This window comes from Hylobates moloch, unplaced genomic scaffold (genome assembly GCF_009828535.3).
Source record: "Hylobates moloch isolate HMO894 unplaced genomic scaffold, HMol_V3 SCAFFOLD_2, whole genome shotgun sequence".
In the NCBI taxonomy this organism is placed as follows: Eukaryota; Metazoa; Chordata; class Mammalia; order Primates; family Hylobatidae; genus Hylobates; species Hylobates moloch.
This window is the reverse complement of record NW_026652277.1, coordinates 123,963,533-123,983,355: the sequence shown is the minus strand read 5'-3', so window position 1 is coordinate 123,983,355 and position 19,823 is coordinate 123,963,533. Positions and strand designations below refer to the sequence as shown.

Sequence of the window (19,823 nt, the reverse complement as noted above, 5' to 3'; positions counted from 1 at the left end):
GGCACCTAATGCCAACATAAAGTTTATGATATATAGATTTGTAATTGGCAGCAACAAAGACTTCATTGCTTGAATTATTTTTTCATTTTTCAAATAGACAACGACTGAAAGACCTTTCATTCAGAAGCTGTTTCGTCCTGTGGCTGCAGATGGACAGTTGCACACACTAGGAGATCTCCTCAAAGAAGTTTGTCCTTCTGCTGTTGATCCTGAAGGTAATACAATCAGCAACATTAAAACATTTCTTTCATTTTCTGTTACTGAAGTAAAATAAGCATTCCACATTTATAAACAACAGGTTATTTCAGGAAGATATTTTCATATCTTATAGCGAAAAGTCTTTTCAAACAGAAGCACTTAATATTTAATATATTATTTTGTAAATTATTGACTAACAAAATGATGACTCGACTCTCTGGCAAAATAAAATACAGTTTTTAAATCACCCTCTTAGTATATCTCTGGTACTCTGGTTTTTAATTTATGGATCCAGTTCTGATAAATACTACTTTTAATCTTGCATTTTGTTTATTAACTTTAAAGAAGTCAAAAATGGTAAAAATAAATTTCTTATTTTTGATATTTGAAAGTTGATAATACTGAATAATGGATAAGTAGTTTATTTGAATTTTCTACTACTTTCTACTTTTTCTTTTTTAGTTAACCTTTTTCTTTTAGGCTTTGACAATCTACAAGTTCGTTCAAAAACTTGACCTGTTTCATGGCGCTAATTTTGTAACTTAGGTTAAGGCTGTTTTCCTGCAGGCAAGGGACAAATTTTTAAATTTCTGAATTCTGTTTTTCTTTATTACAACATAAAGAACACCAAGAAAATACAGAAAACAATAAAACAGTGCCCATAATCCATTAACTGATAGAGACCACTGTTGACACACACACACACACACACACGAATACTTGAGATATACATATGTGTATAGTACATACACATTGACCCTTCATATCCATGGGCTCCCCATCATGCCCACAGCAGATAAAAAATATTTGGGAAAGAAAATGGATGATTATATCTGTACTGAAGATAAACAGACTTTTTTCTTGTTATTGTTCCCTAACAATACAGCACAAGTATTTATAGAGAAGTACATTGCATTAAATATTACAAGTAATCTAGCGATAAATGATTTAAAGCACACATGTGCATAGGTTATATGCAAATATTATGCCATTCTATATAAGCGACTTGAGCATGGGTGGATTTTGGTATCCTCAGGGATCCTTGAACCAATCCTTCATGAATACCAAGTGACCACATTGTGTGTGTGTGTGTGTGTGTGTGTGTGTGTGTGTGTGTGTGTGTGTAAAATGTCCTGGTGCTCTTGAATCTCAGCCCTATTAATGGTTACTAAACTACAGGGGAAATTTTCAGTGGCATATTACTGTATTGACATAAAAATTGCATAGAGTTGGCCAGGTGTGGTGGCTCACACCTGTAATCCCAGCACTTTGGGAGGCCAAGGCGGGTGGATCACGAGGTCAGGAGATCGAGACCATCCTGGCTAACATGGTGAAACCCTGTCTCTACTAAAAAATACAAAAAAAAAAAAATTAGCCAGGCGTGGTGGCAGGTGCCTGTAGTTCCAGCTACTTGGGAGACTGAGGCAGGAGAATGACCTGAACCCGCAAGGCGTAGCTTGCAGTGAGCCGAGATCGCGCCACTGCACTCCAGGCTGGGTGACAGAGCAAGACTCTGTCTCAGAAAAAAAAAAAAAAAAAAAAATTGCATAGAGTTGTATTTATTATATAATAGAAATTTTTTTAAAAAAACTTTAAATCCATGAAGGAAAGAGGTAATGCATTAGTGTATATGAAGGTAATACTTTAACAGATAATGCTTGTTTCTTATGAATGTATTCTGAATTGGAGGAATGCAGGATTACTTGCATGACATATACCACACAGTTCATGAAGCATGTTGCATCTAAGGAAATAGTTTGCCTAAGTAGTAGAATTAGAAATAGTGGATTTGGCGGTAATGTGGTATTCCAGCGTAAATGACTAAGCAAAGACTATGGAGCCCAAAATATGTGTCATTCAGCCTGAGAATATTGCGATTTTCCTTAATCAAGTACACTTGCTTATACTAGCATTCCTACATGTATGTAATGCTTTAAAAATGAACAGAGGCTCCGTCTCAAAAAAAAAAAGAACCAGAGGTTCAATAGGAAGGGGAAGGGCACCTAAAATAATACTGTCACAACCAATACCAGAAGGGATTGAAGGAAGAGATCACTGACTACTACCCAAAATTATTAAAACTGAACAGGATTTAAGAGGTTATAAATACATTTTATAAAGTCTTCCTTGAACTTTACTAGCCTTTATAGTATAGGTTTCTGATGATGTCTTACACACATCCATGTATCTCTAGTGCTAGGGTAAACGTTTGCCAAACAATCCAGTTACGGAATTCTTTCTATCATTACCATGAAACATATTATTTACGATCATTAAATCATGGAGCAATTAACATTAAGTTGATTATAATACTATCTTAGACTCCTAATCCATCTTTACTACTGTGTAATTTTAGCTTTCAATAAGAGTTTTAGTTAAATAATTTTTTTATAATTTAATGATTTTTTAGTAAATTTATAGAGTTGTGCAACCATCACGACAATTTGGTTTTTAGAACATTTCCATCTCCTTGTACTTACTTGTAGCTAATCTCTGCTCCACTGCCAGCTGTAAACAACCACTGGTCTGTTTTCTGTCTCTAATTTGCCTATTATATTTCACATAAATTGAATAATACAACATATAGTCTTTTGCAACTGTTTTTTTCCACTTAACATTATGTATTTGAGTTGCATCCATATTGAAGCAAGTGTCCATAGTTTGATTGGTGAATAATACTCCATTGGGAAGATACATCACATTTTGGTTCTTCCTGTACCAGCTGATGGGTGTTTGGACTGTTTCCAGCCTTTCACCTTTATAAACAGAGCTGCTAGGAACATTCAAATATGGGTCTTCCTGTGGACATTTGTTTTCATTTTTCTTGGGTAGCTTCCTAGGAGTGGAATGACAGGGTCATATAGTAAATTTATTTTTTATTTTAAAAGAAACTACTGAGCTTTCCCAAAGTGGCTGTACCATTTCACAGTCTCACCAGCAGTGTATAAGGATTCCAGTTTCTCCACATTCTCGCTCACATGTATTGCCATCCTAGTGGTATCTCATGATGATTTTAATTCTCATTTTTCTACTGACTAATGGTATTGAACATGTTTTCATGTGCTTATTAGAATTTGTAGATCTCTTTGATGAAGTGTCTATTCAAATCCTTGTTTTTTTTTCATGGATTGTTTCCTTATTACTCAGTTTTGAGCATTATTTATATATTCTGGATACAAGTTCTTTATCAGATATACAATTCGCAGATATTTTCTCCTAGTCTGTGACTTGCCTTCATTTTCTTTCTCTCTTTCTCCCTCTCTCTCTCTTTTTTTTTTTCCCAGACAGGGTCTCGCTCTGTCACCCAGGTTGGAGTGCAGTGGTGCAATCTAGACTAACTGCAAACTCCACCTCCGGGTTCAAGTGATTCTCGTGACTCAGCCTCCCTAGTAGCTGGGATTACAGGTGCTTGCCACCATGCCCGGCTAATTTTTGTGTTTTTAGTAGAGACAGGGTTTCACTATGTTGGCTAGACTGGTCTGAACTCCTGACCACAGGGGATTCACCCGCCTCAGCTTCCCAAAGTGCTGGGATTACAAGTGTGAGCTACCATGCCCAGCCTTGTCTTCATTTTCTTTTGAAGGATAAAAGCATTTAATTTTGGTGAATTCCTGTCTATCAAGTTTTTTTAATGGATTGTGTTCAGTTAAATAATTAAAACTTCTTTTCTTATAGGTAATACATTTACATATTTTAAAAATCAAAGCATATATAAAGGAATTTAGTAAAAAGTCTCTTTCCTAACTCCTGTTCACCAAACTCTAACCTGGTTCCCCTTTCTAGAGACAACCTGTGTTGCCATTTTCCTGTATATCTTTAGAGATAGTTAAGTAAACTTTTTATTTTTGAACTCAGGCTACAGAAATTTTGACTAAGTAACTCATAACTTCTGAGAAATTCCAGAAATTCAAGAATAAGCTTACTTTTTAAGTTAATTTTCTCTGTGTTATAAGGGTGTTTGTTTTTGATCTATTTAATTATCTATTTTTCTGTGTTTTTGAGGATTTTGGAATATAGATGAGTTATTCTCATTTGAAGTATAATTAAGAGGTTAATCGTTTTTATTGCTGATAGAGATAAACTCCATAAACCTCTTACCTGTCCATGGCAGCATTGGCTTTCAGTTACTCATTTCTCTGTATTGTGTTTTTTTCCCTTTTTGAGTACTTTGTAGTAGTGCTTTAAAGAACATTAAAAACTAGATGCTGTCTTAGTCTGTTTGTGTTGCTATAAAGAAATACCTGAGGCTGGGTAATTTACAAAGACAAAAGGTTTATTTAACTCACAGCTCTGCTGCCTGGAGATTGGGCATCTCATGAGACCCTCAGGCTGCTTCTACTCATGGTGGAAGCTGAAGGGAAGTTGGTGTGTGGGGTGGTCACATGGTGAGAGAGGAAGCCAGAGAGAGCAGGGTGGTGCCAGGCTTTTTATAATAACCAGCTCTTGTGGGAACTAAGGCAGTGAGAACTCACTCCTCCACACCCAGGGAGGGCATTAATCTATTCATGAGGGATCCACCCCCGCCCCCCCACCCCGACCCAAATACCTCCCATTAGGCCCCATTTCCAACTTTGGGGATAAAACTTCAACATGAGGTTTGGCGGGGACAAGCAACCACACTATAACAAATGATTTTATCAATTAGGAGTAAATGAAATTTAAGCCAGAGTTTAATATTCGAATAACTACCCTTTTTAAAAACAAAAGGTGGGGTCTCACTGTGTTGCCCAGGCTGGTCTTACATTTCTCACTCAAGTGATACTCCCCCTTTAGCTTCACAAAGTACTGGGATTACAGGCATGAGCTACTGCACCCAGCCTCAAATGACTACCTTATTGCACTCTTCCTAGATGTTTTTTTGACAATCTACTTTTTAAAATATGTCGTTTTGAATTTACTTTTTTATAACATCCTTGACTATAGAATGAGAACACTGCAATGAAACCCAAAACTTTGGAAGGAATGTGTTCTGTAATGATCTGTCCCCTAACAGCAGCACAATTGTCACAGTCACAAAATGATCCATATTTGCGAGTCCCAAGTTTATATAAGGGGGTCTCCCTTGATACATTTGTGTTTTATGTGTAAAAACTAAAGTTAACAGTTGTTTTTTAATCCAGGAAAGAGGGCTTACTTGAAATTTTATATTGTTTATTTTGTTAATGAATTCATTAGTTCAATTCATTTTTATTTCATGGTTGCCAATTTCTAGTTTGTGGGTGTGGTTAAGGAATGCCTAGAGTGGGAAGAAATTAGTTGGGTGGGAAGAAATTAGTTGGGTATTTGACTTCTTTAAAGAATTGTAAAACTGTATAACTTTCAAGTTACTTTTTTTTTTTTTTTTTTTTTTTTCTTGAGACAGATTCTCACTCTGTTGCCCAGGCTGGAGTGCAGTGATGCCATCTGAGCTCACTGCAACCCCTGCCTCCCAGGTTCAAGCAGTCTTGTGCTTCAGTCACGCAAGTAGCTGGGATTACAGGCATGTGCCACCATGCCTGGCTAATTTTTGTATATTTGGTAGAGATGGGGTTTCACCATGTTGGTCAGGCTGGTCTTGAACTCCTGGCCTCAAGTGATTCACCCACCTTGGCCTCCCAAAGTTCACTCTCTTAATTTTTGCATGATTTTGCCAAAGGTCTCTTAACCACTTAATAGCAGAACTAGGTTTAGAACACAGGTCTCCATCTCCTGGTGGTCTGTTGGTTTTTCCACTTTACTATGCTGCGATTTGTTTTTGTTTTCTTTCTTTCTTTTTAACTTTTTGGTTTAGTTTAAAATAACATTCTGAAATACTTGCTTTTTCCTAACTCTTTATTTTATTTTCACAAATCTTAGTCTTCAGTTTGTGTTTAGTATCTAATTTGCCTACATGCTCTTCTCTCTATAATATTTCTGATATGATCTTAGGAACCTGAGTGTCTACTGTTTTTATTTTGTTTGTTTTGTTATTTTAGTGTTCCCATATGTAATCCTGACCACTCTTGTTGAATTTTTTAAATGGTGATTATGAACATCAGACATGTAAATGAAAAGCATTCAAGTGCTTTGAACTGACACTCTCAGAATACACCTTTATTCTGCTCTTATACCCAGGTTACAAGACAAGATTAACGTGACCCTGCACAAGAAAGGCACACAAATTTGTGAAGCTGTTCTTTTAAAAGAGATTCTTTGTTCTCTTAAATTTCTAGGCTGCTCTACATGTACATCCTTTTCAAGGGGATACACAGTGTGACTTCCCGTGTGGTTTTTTTGTGTGTGTGTGTGTTTTTTTTTTTTTTTTTTTTTTTTTGTAAGAGGGGAGCAGTGAGGCAGTGCAGCCACACAACCTAATCCACAAACCTTCCTTTTAGGTGATTTCATGTGCTGTAGGTGAGTACATCTGTGTGACAGACTTCTCCCCATGCAAACTGTCAAATGCTTCTCTTGACTGCGGAACACACACTTCATTGAAATGACATAGATAATGCCTATTCTTTTCAGGTATTTTTGACAGTATCTTTCATTCCAGGAGGAAGCCACATCTCTAACACCAGTATCTTTTCTTTAGAAAAACTTTTATCTTTGCTTCTTCTTTTTATTACGTATTAAAAAAAATTGTCATTTAAAAATCTATGTAGAGTATCCAAAACATCGAGTCACTGTTTCAGTAAAAAAATGTTTATTTCCTGGTTCAGTTCACCTGTAGTATTGACAGACGTGTCAAACATGAAGCGTTTTGACACACCTGCACTCAACTTAAGTTGAAAGCGAAAGACTTTAAGATTGGGTGTGTATGGATAAGAACTTGCTATCATCACATGATGAAAAGAGAAAGTACTTCATAAAAGTTATGTGGCACCATTGTCTTCTACTCCCTACAAGTGATTCAGTGATGAAAGAATTTTGTCTGATTTCATCATATGAAAGTCGAATGTACTAGTATTTATGAATACGTGCTTTGGGTCATTGTTCTTGTGGAGTAATTAATGATGAGCTGCTGCTTGTGGAGTAACTAACGATGAGCTCTTTTGTGTGTTCCTTTCTTTTTTTGTAAATGGCTAAGGGAATTAGTCAAGTTGGAGGTAACAGGAAATGACCAAAGGTGAGCTCAGGTAAATTGTTTTTGTGGTTTCAGCTGTAGTTAAAATGACTCAGAGATCTAAGCTCCTGTACCAGACCTGAAGTGAAATATTTTTTTCTTTGTTCATTAAAAATAACATCAAGAACATTTATTTTTTACCTTGGAGAATACAAAAACACCTATAAGCTTTTCCCAATTATACTTCATTTCCCAGTCTTCTAATGTAATGTATAACAACGTGGTAAGCTAGGCGGGTGGATCACCTGAGGTCAGGAGTTAGAGACCAGCCTGACCAACATGGTGAAACCTCGTCTCTACTAAAAGTACAAAATTAGCCGGGCATGGTGGTGCATGCCTGTAATCCCAGCCACTTGGGAGGCTGAGGCAGGAGAATTGGTTGAACCCGGGAGCCAGAGGTTGCAGTGACCTGGAATGCGCCATTGCACTCTAGCCTAGGCACCAAAAGTGAAACTCCATCTCAAAAAAAAAGAAGAAGAAGAAGAAAAGATGGTATATTCACATTTTTTTCTCCTTTGCCCTATATGATTAGATTATGTTAGTAAAGTGAATTAGCTGACAAGATAAATTTTTTTCAGACATAAAGCAATTAGAAAAAGAAACATATAAATCTCATGCTGACCATATAAGGCAGATACTTTTAAGTATTTAGACAAAATTGAAGCTGGTTAGTATCTCGTGATTTGAGATAATATTTGAGCAATAATCACATTTGTCAGTGTGATGGCACTGCCCCTGGAAGAACAGGCACTTCAGTTTGCAAATTCATGCCACAGGTATAAAAAAAACTCCAATCCTCAAAACTCATCAGATTGCAGGTTTTACAATTTCAGTAATTCTTTAGATACTCATTTAGAATTTGAATTAGAAGGAATTATTATCTCTGTACCTTCACACTATTTGATTTGGGCAATCACTTAGAGTTTTTTTTTAATGAATATTCAGTTTTCTTATTTTATAAAATAATGAGGCTTCCTGTTACCATCTTATAGCATGCATACAGAGTTTAAATGAACCAGAAGTTTTTTGAAGTGAGTCTTCATAGTCTTTTGTATTTTTCGAGACTTTACATTTGAATCTGTTTTTGTTTCTTAGAGGTTTTTTTTTTAGCATTTTTCACAAGTAAAAGAACTGTACTCATAAGAAATTTACAAAGGAAAGTGATAAAGAAGCACATTTGTTTTTCTTTTTGTTGTTTGTTGTTAATTCCACTATGCATAGACAAGTAGATGATGTTCAGCTTACACATAGAAGTTATAAATATATAATGCCCTAAATGTAAATCAATATTGTAACTGCTTATATAAATAAAATAACTCAAGTTATGGCAAGAGACATTGATTTCTACTTTCTTAGAAGTTAACTTCTGGACATGATTAGAAGTGCCTGAAGTGTGTCTCTGGTATGGAAGAAATAAGCTTGTTTTACTAAGGCATCTTCATAGTCACTGCATTTCCTGCAGCCAAATTGACTGATCATATACTTGTTAAAATATTTTAAACGTCTTTAAGGCAAAAGGTCCAAAACTAGACTGTAATAGATAGTTGCTGGTAGTTTTCACATTGAAGAAAACCATAAAGAGCAAATTGTACATATATTTGGTGTTTAATCTCTTCATAAGTGACCATGGAAAGTCCATTTGTAACTTTGTGGAGATACTGTAAGCCTGACATATGGGGTGGGGTCACTTGGCTATAATGGGAGCCTCTCCTTTCAGTCTTAGCCTAGTACTCTCTGCTTGTATTCCTTATTGTGTACATATTTTATGGAAGAAATGATACAGTGTCATTCACAGTGGGAATTCCAAAAGTTCTTCAAATGTAGCCCTCATAAGCATGTTTAAATATCTGTTAGGCTCAGTTTAAATTTACTAATTACAATATATTTTCTTTTCTTAATTTATCATTATACTATTAAATTCTAAGATTAAATGAATCAAATTCTTTGCTTTGATTGCTTCCCTCTCCCTCCGTCTCTGCATGTTGTCTCAGCACATGGGCAACATTGACGAATTCTAGTGATAGAGAATCTCTTAATTCCTAAGTCCATTACGTATGTTTTTTCTAAAATCAAAGAAATAGTGCTGATTATTTTCATTCTCCACTACTGGAAATGATGAGATTGCTGGACCTGACAGAAGATGCTTCTGGTTTCTCCTTCTGAATTATTGTTATCTTAATCTCAAGAAGTTAAATGAATTAACCTGACTGTCCCCAAAATGAGAAACTCACACTTGCACAACTATTTCATCTTTAGCACTAGAAAACAAAATTCTCTTACCAAAATAATAGTATATGCAGACAATTAAAAACAAGTCATCTTTTCATTGAAACAGGTACTATGGGGCTTCATTCTGACCATATGTAAACAGTACAATTATTGTCTATATTTTAAATAAAGCAATTAAGTTGAGCTATTCTACAGTTCATACTTGACAAATATTAATGGACCCTATTACACCCAGCTAGAGTTACTGGGTCATTTTATGAAAGCAGATAAAATAATATTGTTTTCAAAGTTTATTTATGTATTTATTAATGAACAAGGTTTAATTTTTTAACTTTTACCACATTTTTATCTTATTGTCAGGAAGCTTTTAATCAGTTTTAAAATGGCCTTACAATCACTTAATTTAATACACTTTGCTTTTTATAATTACAACTGATCATACGGGATTTTTTATATAATTTAAATTTTAGTTTATGTCCTCCTTACTAAGAAATACAAAGATTATAAGCAAAAGTCAATGAAAGAATTAATATGGACATGTTTTTAAATGGTTTAAAATGTTAAGAGTCAAAGCTCTGAAAATATTTTGGACAGACATAATAAAGATATAAAATGTATACATGGAAAGAGATATTTGGTATATCTGGTATTTGGTATATACTGGGATATTGCATGTTCATTAAGACCTGTACTGCTAAGTGAGTATGGATCCGGAAGAAGTTAATGTAAGTATTTTTAAATGGGTTTGTATTTTTCTGATAAACAGCACTCTCCTTCTGTTTGTGATCATAGGATAAAAGCCCTGTAAGCTTGTATATGTTCATTTTTACTGCTACATCATGTAGTATGCTCTTAAGATTGAGATCTCATTCCCCAGGAAGCATTTCTTTCCAAGATTAATTGCCCTTTTAAAATCAGCGTTTGATGTATTTCTTTGGCTATATCCTGGCTTGGTTTAACCCTCTTTGACCTGACCTCTCTGACTATTACCTCCGTGGCTGAGACAAAATCCTTCAGCATGATGTATGCACTTCACATTTCAGCCTGTTGTTTTTCATGTCGATGGATTCAATTAGTTGGTGTTTTACTAATGAACATATCAGAGGTTAAAGAATTTGTCAGACAGAACAAAATTGTTCAGGCTAGTGGTAATCAGAAAGCTCGTTGCTCTATTTTTTAAAACTTTTCAGCAGTATTAAGTATTTTTCAGAAATTTTACCTTCAGTATTACACATTCCAAGATAGCAAATCAAGTCGTTTTCTGCTGAATTATAAAATATAACTATGAAGCCACAAAGCTGAACACAATGGTTATACCATTTGGTCTTAGAATTCTACTCCATATTTATAAGTATGAGCTTTTAAAAAATTTTCTTGTTAAAAACATGTATGAATTTCCCTTAAAGATACATCATCCATTTCTTTAAGCCTCTTTTAAATATTAATAGTAAGAAGGAAACTCAAGCACCTCACTAGAATCTCAAGTCACCTGTTTTTAAAGACATTTATAGATCATATTCCTTGTTGAAATTGGCTTAGTTGAATAAGACCTAAAACCCAGATTGGGATGAGAAAGGCAATTAGTAGCCATTAGTAATAGAAATCTTTAGAACACAAATTTATCACATAGTGCGAGTTCTCAAATGATACACTTAAAATGTATAACATAAAGATTTTGAAAGGTTTTGTTTTTTTTTACCTGAATGTTTTCATCTTTTTAAAAAAAATCACCTTACCTAAAGTCTATTAAATGATATATCTGTAGTACAGTAGGGCTCATTTGACTTATAGATGGTGTGCTCCACTTGAATATATGTGTTGAGAGCACTATTAAATAAACGTGAAGGTTTCTAATACTTAAGAATTTTTCTTAATGTCATTTAATTTGCATAATCATTGAGTCTGGGTTTTTGTTGTCTTTTAAAAAATACATTTATTAAAATCATATGCCATACTGCATAAAAATGGAACTGAATAATTCAGGAGGTATTACCATGAGGCCAAATTCTTATAGCCCTTTGTATGCCAATCACATAATTGAATCCATGGTTTTTATATATCTTTTGATATATCTAGTACTAAAAAAAGAACTTATTCTTATAACGTGTTTAGGAAGAGAATTACAATCACTCTTTACTTTTTGTTACTAAATCATGACTACTTTTTGTTACTAAATCATGACCTTTTTAAAACTGATCTTCTGTCTTCACATACTTTATCAGTTATATTTTTGACACCATTATTTTTTATTAGAGAGTTAGCAGGAGAGAGGGGTGGAGAAGAGAGTCACTCGTGTTATTGAGTACCTGTGTCTAAGTCCTGTGCTAGGGTCGCTGCTGAGTACTTTGCTTGGATATCTCATTTAATCCTTCATGTAACTGGAGATTAGAATTCTTTTTTTTTTTTTTGACGGGCCCGCCGTCACCCGGTAATTTTTTGTTTTTTAGTAGGAAGGGATTCACCTGGTTAACTCTTCCTGACCCCGCTGGGATTACAAGCGTGAGCCACCGCGCCCGGCCCGGAGATTAGAATTCTTTGTTCATACTGTAAGATGAGGAAACAGACAGAAGTTTAAGTGAATTGCTTGAGAATTCAAAACTAATAAATTATGATAGTTTGCACTCTGAAAGAAATATTTTGCTGTTTAGATATAAAAGACCCAGGTACTGGAACTGGGAGACGTGTTAGTGATCCTCTACTCTGGACCAGTTTGCAAACTGACTCACAGAGTTAAATGAGAAGCTATCATGGGTTATAAATCAGCAAGCAGAACTTAGGAGGTGGTCTCAATCCCACATTAGTAAAAGCTGCCATGTCCTTACCTGTGTTGTATATTGGGTTTCTACATAAAATTTTGTTTGTAGAAAAATTCTACACTGATATGATCATAAGATTCATTCTAGGGAACATTTGTAAAAAAGACTTTACCCCAGAAATTGATTCAGAAAGTCTGGAGAGGAACTCAGCTCATATATATGTATATATTCTTTTAATTTCCCACATGATTCTAATGGTCAGCTAGATTTTCAAACCATACATCTATATAGGCATCTTCATTTTATATAAAGAAACAGCTTCAAAGTGACGTGAGACCTGCTCAGAGCGCTTTGTTGCCAGAATTGGAATTCAAGTTGCCTAACCCCCAGTTTGTCTTTCATTAGTACCTTGCTAACTAGTGGTGCATAATTGGCCCTCTCTCCTTTATGTCTCATTTATATTATTGTATATTGATAACATTCATTGTATCTATGTCTATATGTAGGCATCAATTTTTAATATATACATAAGAAGTTACCATTATTTTAACTTTGTGAATTCCATTAATGACTTGTGTGGTTAATGTGATTTTTATTTTTTCTTCTTATTATTTTTTTCTATATGTAATTCTTACCATTCTACTCATATAACCAAAATCTACCTGAATATATTTTTCTTAAACTGTAACTTTTTTTTTTATGTTCACTTTTAAGTAGATGCTGGTTTTAAAAAGTGCTTTGTGGACATTCTACAAAATAGAGATGTACTCTTCAAAATTGTAAAGGTTAAGAAATGTAGAAAAGGCTAAAAAACGGTTGCAGATTAAAAGAGAATAGAGAGATGTGAAAATTAAATGCAATATGTGCATCCTTGACATGACCTGAAGTATCCCCTGGAATTCACGTGTAAGAAGCTTAATCCCCAATGCATCCGTGTTGGGAGGTGAGGCTTTTTGGGGGGTGTTTAAGTCATGAGGGCTCTGCCCTCATGAATGGGTTAATGCTGGTATGAAAAGGATTTGCAAGAGTGGGTTCACTGTCTCTCACACTTCTACATTCTTCCATATGAGAACACAGCAAGAAGCTCATACCAGGCGCCAGCATTTTGATCTTGGATTTTGCACCCTCCAGAACTGTGAGAAATCAATGTTTGTCCTTTATAAATTATCCAATTATAGCATCACAAACAGACTAAGACAGTCCTGGACTGAATCCTAGATTGAAGAAAAATACATTATTGGGATAGCTGATAAATTTGAATATGGACTACATGAATATATTTTATTTATATATCATGGTATATCAATATTATTTTTTATTGTGATAACTGTACTGTAGTTATGTAAAAGAATATCTTATATTAGAAATGGTACACTGTAAGTTTGAAATCATAACAAAAATTACTTTCCAAAAAGTGCCCTGTATAAAGAAGTTCATATAGAACTAGTTCACTTGATTTGTCTCGTATGTTTGCCTAACTTAAAGCTTAAAGCTAGCTTTTTTTAAAAACCTGAGTGGGAGAAGCATACAGTAACATTTTTCTCCTGAGTCATTTTCTTTGTAGTGACATTTCTCATTCTAAGTATTAAGGTCTAGATTCCCATTTTGAAACACAAAGACGTGTTTACCAAAAATATTGTTTACTTTAGCAGTATCAAGTGTTTCCTTTGTACTGTAAGAAAAAAAGAGACGTCTACTGATTTTTTTTTTTTTTTACTGTTTTATTTTATTATTAATTTTTTGTTTTTACACAGGGTCTCACTTGTTACCCATGCTGGAGTGCAGTGGTGCCATCACGGCTCACTGTAGCCTCGACCTCCTGGGCTCAGGCAATCCTCCCACCTCAGCCTCCCAAGTAGCTGGGACTACAGGCATGCACCATCACGCCCAGCTAAGCTAATCTTTGTTTGTTTGGTTGAGTTTTTTTATTTTTTGTAGAGACGAGGTCTGTTGCCCAGGCTGGTCTCAAACTCCTGGGCTCAAGCGATCCTCCCACTTTGACCTCCCAAAGTGCTGGGATTACAGACGTGAGCCACCACACCTGGCCTGTTTTCTTTTATTGGTTTTGATAGTGCTAAAATGTCCTTCATGCTTTGTTGTTACTTATGGTACCATGAATTAAGGATAGCATATACATTTGGCTTCTCTGGAAACATTTTTTAGTTTGTTGTTTTAATAACCAAAGCAATCTTTACAGGTAGAGTTATTCTACATGGTAGGGCTACCTATCAGAAAGCATTCCAAAAACATTAATTTTGACAGTATAATTCTACCAGCAACAAAATTATCCCAGCTCTGAGAATATTTATTAACTAATTACTGTGTATGTCAGGTACTGTGCTAGGCACTGGGGACAGAGTAACGAATAAGAGAGAAACTTCTGTTTGAAGTTTCAGGGGAACTGCTGTCCTATTCTAAGAATCCCTCTGTTTAAAATTGTGTTATTGAGGCAAGTCAGAAAATAAACAAAATACATAAATGCCGGTGAAATATTTGGACATGTGTAGGCAGTGACAAAATAATATATTTAGAACCTTAAACTGTTCTGTTGAGGGATATGACAGTCTTAGATTCTTTCCTTAGTTACTTAAATTTAGTTAGTGACACTTTTATGTTATAAATTAAAAGTGGCCCCAGCTTCTAAACCAGAGAATCAGTGCTACTTATTCAGGGTTTGGGTAGGGGGATTTATTAGGCTTGTTACACAGTGTTTGAATAGTGCTTATGTCCTCCAGCTTCCGTTGTACGACTCATAAACTCCAACAATCCTTTTGTAACATGGTTGGTCTTTTGCCTTTCAGATACACTGTGCATCATCAGTGGATTGTTTACCATATTGTATTTGCTCCCACATTTAAATATTGCTTTAGATATAGTACTTTGGATATTGAGTCGTGACTTGTTTCTTCTGCTGTTTCATAGTATACAAAGGTGACTGGCTTAAGGAAAAACTTTAGAGATAAGGAACTTTTACTCTTACACCACTATTCTTTCATTTTTTGACTCAGTGCTAAGTAGGAGGAAGATTCTGAGAATATTAAAATATTTCAAAGAAATATAAGAATATGAAGAGAATTATGCCGGAAATGTTTTCAAATATTCTAAGAAAGATTTAATACAGTAAAGCTTTAGCAAACTAGAACTTACAAGCAGTGAATCATTCCAGATAGCTGAGGGTTTCTCCATTTGAATATCAGTGTTTAAAAAATCTTCCCAAAGTACTGGTACTATGCTTTCTATAGTATTCTGTATATAGCTTAATATTTCATTATGAAAACAAATCATTGTATTAACACTATGATCACAACTGTGTCAAAAATTATGTATAGATGCAACAAAGAAAAAATAAAGCTTTTTTTAGGTTAGTATTATAAAGTGATACCTTTTTTCAAAATTGTTTTAAGCTATGGCACAGTGATTTGGGAGTTTGTTTGGAATGTTTTATTTGGTTATCTTTGGAATTGTTAGTATGTTAAGTTTTTATTTTTCACATTCTTTTATCAACTCTCTAGTATTTTGTGTCCTCTGTTGACTATCACCTCCTGGGACTGTGCTCCCTCTAACAGGAAGTCTAAATATTTCTTTAAAAGGGTCTCTTGTTTCAGGTGCCAGCCAAGTCATTATCACCATACATCATCAGCTCATTTTGCCCAGACCTTAGAGCACTTACAGATTCAAAAGTCATTTTGAACAGAGCAGAAAGGAAAACGTAGGATATTTCTCCTTTATAGAGTTCCGTGATTCCCTGTTTCCTTGTTGTCTTCTGTCACCAGGAAGCTGAGAGGTTTAGAAATTGTATTTTGAAGAGACGGTAAAGGAGACAAACCCAGAATTGTGCTAAAGGAATAACACAAAGTTTCTTGATGGTTCTATTTTTTTTTCTTTTTCATTAGAGGAGTTTGGCTTTGCTTTCTTTGTTTTTCTATGACAAAAATCTTTATATTTACTTTAAAAGTTGTCAGTACAACACACCAAAATCATGAAAAACACAGTTAATCTTAAGTTTAATTTGGAATACAATTGAATTTAAAAGAAAGGTGTAAATTTCAGCCCCCTTTTAATTAGCAAGTGGATGTTAACAAAAATCAGTCAGGCTTTATAACTCTAAAACAGGAATCCCTGAGTCAGATTCGTAATCCCTTCTCATTAAAATTTTAACTGTTATTCAAATAGTATCTCTAAGACATTTTGATACATACTTGAATGCTTTACTGAAAACAACTAAAGCTCACCTGTGTCTATTAAACACCTCAAATACTGATCTGATTCTTGATTTCTAGTCACATTTCTATTTTACATTTTCAAAATATGTATGGACCTACTTCATATACTTGTCATTTTTAATAACCATATAGTACCGTTTTTAATGTATAACTAAAATAAATTTTGGTCATTGGTACAATGGGCTGTTTTTGCCACTACAGTTTCATTAACGTCAATCTTAAGTAAGCACAGTAATTAAGAAAGAAGTAATACTTTCACATACAGCAACAGAATTTTTATCAGAATATATTGTAACCCTCAGGTTTCTGTTTTGGGTGATACATACTGCAACATTTGAACTTTCTCCATGTCCACATTTCCTGTTCAGGGGACAAAACAGGTTTAAAATCCATTTAATTCACTAAGGATTCTCAAAAGGCAACAGATTATTTTTTCTTCAACTGTTTTGACTTTTATTGTTGTTGGATTTCTTTCTTGGAATAGATGGGGAAAAAAAGAATCAAGTGATGATTCATGGAATTGAGCCAATGTTGGAAACACCTCTGCAGTGGCTGAGTGAACATCTGAGCTACCCGGATAATTTTCTTCATATTAGTATCATCCCGCAGCCAACAGATTGAAGGATTAACTATTTGCCTGAACAGAATCATCCTTAAATGGGATTTATCAGAGCATGTCACCCTTTTGCTTCAATCAGGTTTGGTAGAGGCAATCTGACCAGAAACACTTCGCTGCTGCAAGCCAAACAGGAAAAAGATTCCATGTCAGATAAGGCAATTGGGCTGGTCTTACTTTGCATCACCTCTGCTTTCCTCCACTGCCATCATTAAGCCTCAGCTGTGACATGAAAGACTTACCGGACCACTGCAAGTCTTCTGTAAAATATAATGAAGCTGAAACCTTTGGCCTAAGAAGAAAATGAAAATATGTGCCACTCGATTTGTATTTCTGATTAACAAATAAACAGGGGTATTTCCTAAGGTGACCATGGTTGAACTTTAGCTCATGAAAGTGGAAACATTGGTTTAATTTTCAAGAGAATTAAGAAAGTAAAAGAGAAATTCTGTTATCAATAACTTGCAAGTAATTTTTTGTAAAAGATTGAATTACAGTAAACCCATCTTTCCTTAATGAAAATTTCCTATGTTTACAGTCTGTCTATTGGTATGCAATCTTGTAACTTTGATAATGAACAGTGAGAAATTTTTAAATAAAGCCTCTAAATATGTTTTGTCATTTAATAACATACAGTTTTGTCACTTTTCAAGTACTTTCTGACTCACATACAGTAGATCACTTTTTACTCTGTGTTACCATTTTGACTGGTCGTCATTGGCATGGGGTGGATATAGGGCATGGGATTACTTGTCTCAGGAGCTGTCATAGAATTTCTTGCTGCCAATTAAAAAACCTGTGTTCTTTACACACTACACGTATAAATATTATAACTGTTCATCTTTGCTGTTTTATCACTGTAAGCCTGTCAAATCATAGTATTCTAAGCATCTGTAAATGCTAATTTTGCATTTTTGGAAAAACCGATTCCTTCCAAGCTAGTGTTTTTCATTGGCTCCAGGTCTAATTTTTCACTGTAGTTCCTGGCAGCCAGTCTTTTGAAGTTTAAAGATTACCTGTCTCCGGACTGCAGTACCTTTTCTTTAATTTTTACCAAAAATATCCAAAGGTTACTGGAGTTCTTATTCAATATAAGGAAAGTTTGCTGCACTTTATTACCAAGCCTCTGGGATTTTACCAGTCAAACGTATTTGTACATTACATTTCATTTCTTGTGAGCTAGCTAGCTGTCCATATTGAATGTTGACCCATTTGAGTATGCTAAAAGACTTATAGTATCAGACACGATCATGGTTTTAGATCCCATAATAAAAATGAATGTTTTTCTTATAAAAAATTATACGAATGCTGAAGCAAGATTCTACTATTGTTCATTGCTTCCTTTTCTTTTTCCTTTTGTGATTTTCACTGATTAATAGCACATTTCTTCACAAAATTAGATAAAGTTGGTCAAAGACCAGATATTCTGGAATGGAAATGTAATCAAAAAGAATAGCCAGTACAGCATACAATCTCAGAAACTTAGAAGCAAGTAGAAAATAATTGGTTGATGTAAACGAAAGTGCCATTTTAGTAAAGGCAGGAAAAAAATAGCGATATTTGAGTTATGTAAGGATAAAAAATCCACTGACTTGTATTTTGCACAAGAGGTTGGTCTGAATATGATTGTTCACATTAAGAGTGTTTATTCGTCGGTTCGGTTTGGGGATTTTCCCCCTTGATGTTTTGACAGATTGAAGTGAGCTTCAGTGAGCGAAAGGATCAGAATGCAGGGAACACTAAGCTGTGATGAAGAAAGTGTGGTAAGAATGGAAAGCCAGAGTAGTTTTATACAGACAAAACCAGTGTCAGGCCTTTGCAGTAGGCTTGAGTGAACTTCTGATCTAGATTTGAAAGTAAATTTTATCAAGCCATTGCCCATTTTTACTTCCTCATTCATTATTGTACAATCCCAGGTAAGTCAAGCCTACAATGCCCTAGAGGAAGAGTAAAACCAGAAATTCATGCTGGCTTAAATAATCTATTTTTGTTTCTTTTCATTTGAATATTTAAATTTTATGGTTTATTAAAAAAAATAAATGTTGTGTCCATCTTTATTTAAAACAAGTTACCTGTTGATAAAATCATTAAAATTTCCTTAGTCACAAACTGTCATAAAAGTTTCTTGGAGAAATAGAAAGGATGGAGGGATATAGAAGAGAATATAAAAGAAAATTGGAGAAGACCCCCAATGTGCTTATATGACTAATAGTAAATAGTGACCTCCTAGGAAAATAGAAATAAGTTTTTAAATATTGGCATTGTTAACTAGGAACGAGTAAATTCAGATTAAAGTAAATCATTGTCCTTTATAATGTTTATTTTCATTTGGATGACCTAAATTCTGACCATGGAATTCAACTCTAATTGCCATTTTAGTAAAAGCAGGAAAAAATAGCAATATTTGAGTTATGTAAGGATAAAAAATCCACTGACTTATATTTTTGCACAAGAGGCTGGTCTGAATATGATTGTTCACATTGAGTGTTTATTCTTCGGTTTGGTTTGGGGAGTTGAACTGATAAGCACCAAGATTTTCTTACAAATTTAGGGACCCGAAGTAACTTGTTTATAGTTTAAGTTGACTTATCAGTCTTTATAGGATGATGAGGTATAAACCGTATTCCAATCTGAGTGTGAGGTGAATTCGTTTAGTGTACTAGTCTTACATTTAACGCTGGAAACAGGCTAGGAGTTGATCATTTTCTGAGAAAACAGTA

The 19,823-nt window shown here is 34.5% G+C and overlaps 1 protein-coding gene across 3 annotated transcripts in view; it reads left to right on the top strand.

The window, feature by feature from the left end:
* Positions 1 to 19,376, top strand: part of ATG5 (autophagy related 5) — a 141,603-nt gene extending 122,227 nt beyond the window's left edge. For 2 of the 3 annotated variants that reach the window (XM_032155949.2, XM_032155942.2), the window contains 2 exons: positions 98 to 215; positions 16,972 to 19,376. In XM_032155949.2, the coding sequence (XP_032011840.1) occupies positions 98 to 215; positions 16,972 to 17,108 (255 nt within the window). In that variant the 3' untranslated portion in view covers positions 17,109 to 19,376. The remainder of the gene's footprint in view (positions 1 to 97; positions 216 to 16,971) is intronic. The other variant, XM_032155939.2, reaches the window with a different exon arrangement.
* Positions 19,377 to 19,823: the final 447 nt, after the last annotated feature.